We start from the raw sequence: 6,795 nt of genomic DNA on the forward strand, positions 1-6,795 counted from the left end.
CATGTGTAAAAAAACAAATACTACATATCCGTCCACGAAACTACATCACGGAAACGAGTTTGCAAGAGCAAGAGTATGAGGAAAAATAGTGATTTTAATTTTAAAAATAAGTTAAAAGTGATAAATGTTAAAATTTTTTACCATTTAAATATGAGAAAATATTATAAATTTATATTATTATAAATTTGACTTACTAATTTCCACTTTATGAATTTCAAGATTATTTTATATTAATATTATTTGACTTACTCATTTCCACTTTATGAATTTCAAGATTATTTTATATTAATATTATTTTTTAATTAAAAAAATTAATGACATTTTATTAAAAATTATTTTTATTATTATGTTTTTATAGATTTTAGAATTGAAATTACTAGACTGAAGTGATTTTCCACTTTATGAATTTCAAGATTATTTTATATTAATATTATTTTTTAATTAAAAAATTAATGACATTTTATTAAAAATTATTTTTATTATTATGTTTTTATAGATTTTAGAATTGAAATTACTAGACTGAAGTGATTTTCTTGTCTTATAGATAAAAAGCTTTGTATATTAATTTGGTGTTGGGTTTAGTGAATTTTAAAATTATAATTATAATTATAATTGTAATTTTATATATATATATATATAATTTTTTTGTCATATATATATTTTTTTGTTTATTTTTATAGTCTCATAATTACTAAAGGTTTCTTATTTTAATTTAAGGTGGATGAGGAACTGTTGAATTTTTTTTATGTTTTTTATTTATGGCTTAGATTGATTTTCTAGGGAATATGCTTAGTAAATGCTTAGTCTTAATGTTTATCAACAGCTATAGTGTGTTACAGAGTTTGTTAGGTTGCATTGACTTTTAATAAATTTAAAAAATTATATTTGCGTCACTAATTTCTTAGAGATTTGAGATTATTCCAATTCTAATAAGTTCATATCCTAATTAGACGGAGAGATTAATATATAAGCAAATTTTATTTAGCAAAATGGTCCATTTTACAATAAATTTTTTTATTATATTTATAAAGCTTTTAGGAAAATCAACCACATTAATATTTTTAATGTGATTGTACTGGTTATAAAAAATTAAACAATAAATGATTTCTAAAATAAGTTAAAAATTCTAAAAATTTTGAAGAAGCATGAGTAAAAAATAAAAATAGAAAATTCTCCTTTGTTTAATAATAAATCTATTAAAAAAAGGGACCAATCCAGCACGAAATTTGCTTGCCATAAACATTGAGTTCGTTAACAGTTCCATGTGTCTATTTAATAATTGTGTATACATAGAGTTGTCTTTAGTGTGATTTTTTGGAGTTTTTGGTGTTTGACTATATATATGGATTCAGCACCCTGGAAAGCCTTAGGGCACTTCTATTGTGCAGGGGTTACCCATCAAACTTGTGATTTCAATGAATTCCTAACGGATTTTATTGTGCACGGGTTACCCATCAAACTTGTGATTTCAATGAATTCCTAATGGATTTTAAAAAAATTAGACCGGAAAAATCCACTCGAAAAACTTCCAAAAACTAGTACTAAAAACAACTAAAATTTTAATTATACCAAAAAAAACATTTTAGACTAACATAATAAATATTCTAATGGTACCAAAAAAAACCTTTTAATCTAAGATAATCAGACTTTTTAACCTAATATAATAAATATGTTGTAATATTTTATTTAACCTTTACTGAAAATAAAATTATATATATATAATTCTGGAGTAATGAAATCTCCAAGAAATTTGATAACTGCGAAATCATGTAATCAACCAACCCATGACAGCTACACCTGTTCTCTTCGACTCTGGAATCATACGCAATAATTAAAGTGACGAAATGAGTTTGTGAAACACATGACAATCATCTTGTGAATTCCTAACTAACCCATGACAGCTCAACCTAGTCTCCCGTATTTGGATTAGTAATTAAAGTGCCTAAATGAACTCGTGAAACACATGACCGTCATTTTTCTGAATCCTTAATCATCGTGCAAATTAAAAAACACAGGTAGCTGAACAGTAGCAGTATAAATGCAGTTCGTCCATGTATTCTTACAACTCATGCATACCACTCCACTAATTTAAAAGTAAACTCATCTAATATCAATTTGGTACTACCTACCTTCTATCTACTATTTTTATATTAACTACCTTCGCTAAAAATATCTATCTCCTATTTTGAGGAATCAAGTAGATAATTGCTTTACATAAAAAAAAAAAAACTCCTCGCCGATTAGTTATTCTTCAGTTCCTGTTCTGCTGATCGGGATTAACACGGACATCACAAGACCGAGAGGCGTCTATGAGGCGCAATTCTTTGAGCTTGCAGGTACCGCCTTTGTTATTCACTATACCTGTATTTATACCGTCCTTATTCTTGCTGTTAATACTCCTAAGCCTGCCCTTGCCCAGATGGTGTTCGCAGAGAGAGTACCCTACAAGAGTCCGCTGCGAACACCTCCACCCTCGCCCGTTCCTCCGCCTGCATTGAGACCCTTCTGCTTCGTTATAATTACCATTATTATAACGTCTGTCATCCATTTTAATCACATCTTCCTGCCTCGGCTTTTTATTGTTCTTTGTTTCATCCTGCCATCCGTTAACACACCCAATTTCAATTTTGCTTCTTTTCCGCTTGACGCTGTGCGCACTCACATTCTTTCGCTGCCTCCGCGGGGACCCCATATCGAGACGACCTGATTTTGGCAACTTCCATTCCTCATCGCGGCCTCCCATTATGTCCTTCTCGGCGCTGCTTGACGTGTCGTTCTTCACGAGAATGGCTCCTTCTGTTCCTGAAGTTCAATTCAGGACAAATAATGTACAGTGGACTGATAACCAGTAACAGGCAGAAAGATTCCATTCAAGGTGTTATTAACTTCTATTTGTACCTTTCTTTGTGAAGACTCCGATGTCGATCTTATCCCATTCATTTCTGCTGCAAAGAGATTCACAATAAATAATAAAACATTTTGGTACATAAAAAAGTATAAGTATAGTTAGGGTGAAGAAATTGACAGTGTAAAAGTCATGGAATCATCGGTTATACTACCTCCATGGAAATGGTGAGAACCAGATTTAGAAATGGATGCGTACCTTGTACTCCCCTTCCATTTATGGTCTGCTCTTTTTCCATCCCCGCCGTCCTGACCAAAGTGAAACGAACCCAAAAGGAATTTTAGTGAAATGGGAGAACGATGTTAGACGGTAAACTCTATGTTTTAATTTAAACATTTATATTAGCATAGGTTTATTTTAAATATGGATGAGTTTAGAGGGATGGAAGAAAAGCTCAGAAGTATCTAATTTATCCATAAGTCAATATTATTTAAATATTTGTAAACTTGATATGGATCATAGAAGCCTAAACTCTATAAATAAATTTTTTTATTTTTTTAGATTTTTTAAAAGATTTATTTTAGGCGACATAAGAAAAATTGATGACTGAAGAACAGCTTTACACATTATACTGGGCTGTAGAATGAGTCTCAGCATTACACATGATACTGGACTGTAGAATCATACTGGGCTGTAGAATGAGGTGTAAAATCACGGTGAGCTTAAGTTGATTGCAGATTCCCAGAATATTCCCTGGATCCGACATAGGCGCAGTCAAAAAATTGACTGCACCCATGTCTGTTGGATATTCCCGCACCCACCCATGTCTGTTGGATATTCCCGCACCCATGTATGTTGGATATTCCGGAAATCTGCAATAGACTTAAAGATAGCCGTAAAATCATTCTGAGCTGTAAAATAAGCCTCAGCTTAGGCTGTGGAATAAGCCTCTCCTTCTATGAGCCTCTCAACTCAATAAATTGCAACATATTTTTCTAATTAAAACCCACATAATTTAAAAATAAATCTAATCACTCAAACTAAAAAATAAATCTAATCGCTCAAACTAAAAAGATCTTATGACAAAAATGTTTCAATTTAATACCCACAATCTTTTAATTTACCTATTTTTAAAAGGAATTACATTTTGCCTTCCAAATCAAACATTCTCACCGTACTAATTTACAATCCAATAACTTCATAGATTCAGAAGAATGAAACCAAATCGTTGCACCCAAAGAACCTGTGTTCCTAGAGTCTGCGGTAAGGGAGATCTTAACCCAGAATCGTTTGTGTTATCACATAATTTTGTGCATGGTTTTTGTTATCCTTCTCATTGCCTAATCTATTTGAGATTGTTAGGTATTGGATAATGCGAAAGTGTTAGGTAGGGGATAATTTAATGTTCTCTCAGTCTTCCGTTACATGTGTTTAACTGGTTTTACAGAATCTGTAACTGTTTAACTGTATGTAGAGGATTTGTTAATTTTGACAACGAGTCCCATTTACTAACACTTGAAATCGTCATTCCAACTGATAATATGAAAGCTAAAAGTTTTGAGTTCGAAACATCCCAATTTTGCTAAGAGATTATTGCACAGAGAAAATTGTTGCATCCCAATTTTGCTAAGAAGATATTATTGGACAGAGAAAATTGTTGGATATTAGATAATCCAGCACTCAGTGTGTTTTCAGCGAGCTAAGTGCTATTTTATCTGTTAACTCCAATCATAAATTTTTTGGTGTAACTGCAATCATATTTCCACCAGGTTATATGGATCTGTGCATAGCCCAGTGATAACTCCAATCATAAGTGTTTTGATGTAACTGCAATCATGTTTCCACCAGATTATATGGATCTGTGCATAGCTCAGTCATATCTGCACAGTGATATCCTCAAATATTAGAGCTATTTTTATATGCTTCTTGAGGCTGCACTATCTGGACTTTTGCTGTAACTTATGTAGATTCTGAACATAGAAGATATACTAGAAAGAATGATGCCCTCAGAATTACATTGCGTATTCTGAGGAAATGAGTATGCAGATAAATGGTGGTTATTCTGAGGAAACGAGTATGCAGATAAACGGTGAAATAGGACCAGAACCCTCGACATTTGTACATGTATATTCTCCTATTCTCTACCCCACAGTGCACACGTCTCTCCCACACAACGTTTAAGAAGCTAGAAATGAATACTGATATACACACATTACATGTATGTCCACCAACATATATGTGTCGTCTTGCGTAGCAGGTGAAAACCGAACTCGAGGGTTTGGGGCAGCGCTAACAGAAACCCAGTTTGCACCCAATTGCGCCATGCCCTTCATTTCAGTGCATGTGGCCAACACTACCTCTTGCCCGTCCCTTCTCACTGTACATATATTCACTTCCTTGGCCAAATCGATAGAGAAGTAGATTCAGTAACATTAACTGCTATCAATTCAGGACTGTGATCTCGCGGGTCTGTAACGAGATTTAGGGCCGTCCATGGCACGCATGCATCTTGGCCAAAATCAGCCCTATGAGCTTAGCGGCCGACACACCAGTAATAAAATCTCTTATTTTCCATACCGCATGCGTGCAGCAACAGCGCATAGAGACATTTAATAAAACCCATGATTCTGATGCACCACACTTCTTTTCTTCTCTATCAATGAAACGAGATCACCTCCTCAAATGTAAACACCAGTTAATGGGCACACCACATACCTGATATTGATTTCTTCCAGAAATCTTGGACCTCATTTATTGCTGCCAAATCTTTAAAAAACAATAATATGCTAGACTCTAATATAACAATACATGTAGAGATTCAGAATGACTTCACCCACTAAAGAAGATTCATTCTAACTGCCTACATTTCATTCATCATATTTATCTAAAATACAGAAAACAAATTGAAAGAGATCATAGGCTTACCTCAATAGCCTGGTTTTTATAGTTTTCTTCGCCGCTATGTTGGATTTGCAAAGCGTTCCTCCAGTTGTGGGCAGGACGCGGATGAACCTCACGGACAGTCGTGTGATTCCCATGATGATCGCCTTCACTCTCAAATTTGTTCCGGTCCTCAGCTCGCTGGACGTTCATGGCGGCTGCTACCAGAGGAAGAAGAAACTCCTCCTCCCCTCCATTTTCATGGCCAGTGCTAATACTGGTAGAAGAAGTAGAACGTTTCCGGATCCTCATCTCTGTATGTTAAGGCCTCCCCAAACCGTGTCACGGAGAGAAAAGCTGATTCCCCGCCCCACGAAAGCTTCACAAACCCACAAGAAAAATCCTCACTGCGCTCTTTTATTTCTCCGATGCAAATCAAACAGCACCCCACACACAGAGGTGGCTTGAATGACAGCACCCAACAAACGAGAAGCATAAGAAAATCCCTCCCCCTCTCCGCACATATGCTCGGGAGTCGGAAATCGTACATGTGGACCGGCAACGGCCTATCGCCTGTCGCCTGCCGGGAGGTTGTACCCGAGCCTGCCGTCGGAACACCGTTTGCTGCCTGTCAGTTTTTACCTTTCCTAAATCCTATCTGAAAAGGCCTATTGCCGTATTCAATAGATTTGCTCACCACACATCATGATTTTTAGACCTTTAATTTTTGTGATTAACTTTTTAATTCAGAAACAGCGGAACCCCACAGCAGAAAAGGTCAAAGTCAAGGGAAATTTTTGGCAAAATAAACAATAATATTTTCTAAAGAAACCGAGATAGTGGGAGAAAAATATGTTATGCATGTATCTACGACTCGGCTCGGAATATTTGCTCGTTTTGATGAGTGGAGTGGCATCCTATCCCTGATTGGTTATGGAGCGGGAAGGGCCACGAGTCATGACCCTTCTACATACGCCATTTTCCAAAGATAAGGGAGGTAAATAAGGAGAAAAGACGAGGGGATGTTGCTCGATCATCAAGCCTAAATATAGGCGTTGTTGTCTAACGAG

General features: G+C 35.2%; 1 protein-coding gene across 2 annotated transcripts; it reads right to left on the reverse strand.

The window, feature by feature from the left end:
- Positions 1-1,973: 1,973 nt before the first annotated feature.
- On the reverse strand, positions 1,974-6,285 carry LOC149232653 (uncharacterized). 2 transcript variants are annotated; one of them, XM_089376531.1, is made up of 4 exons: positions 5,771-6,285; positions 3,104-3,153; positions 2,899-2,945; positions 1,974-2,802 (listed from the first exon to the last, which is right to left on the reverse strand). In XM_089376531.1, exons 1-4 carry the CDS (start codon positions 6,035-6,037, stop codon positions 2,252-2,254), a joined length of 915 nt encoding a protein of 304 aa, XP_089232657.1. In that variant the 5' UTR covers positions 6,038-6,285; the 3' UTR covers positions 1,974-2,251. The 2 variants fall into 2 exon arrangements, with proteins under 2 accessions (XP_089232657.1, XP_089232658.1); XM_089376532.1 differs by having other exon boundaries at positions 2,899-2,942; positions 5,771-6,282.
- Positions 6,286-6,795: the final 510 nt, after the last annotated feature.

This window comes from Pinus tabuliformis, chromosome J, assembly GCF_031772625.1.
Source record: "Pinus tabuliformis cultivar Carrire ecotype Pingquan chromosome J, CPIR1, whole genome shotgun sequence".
Classification (NCBI taxonomy): Eukaryota; Viridiplantae; Streptophyta; class Pinopsida; order Pinales; family Pinaceae; genus Pinus; species Pinus tabuliformis.

Excerpts from the sequence above, each read along its gene's own strand:
- LOC149232653 (XM_089376531.1), bottom strand. The coding sequence starts at position 6,037 with ATGAGGATCCGGAAACGTTCTACTTCTTCTACCAGTATTAGCACTGGC. Across the intron at positions 2,946-3,103 it reads AAATGGAAGGGGAGTACAAG|CAGAAATGAATGGGATAAGA; the intron begins GTACGCATCCAT and ends ATCTCTTTGCAG. Across the intron at positions 2,803-2,898 it reads CGGAGTCTTCACAAAGAAAG|GAACAGAAGGAGCCATTCTC; the intron begins GTACAAATAGAA and ends ATTGAACTTCAG.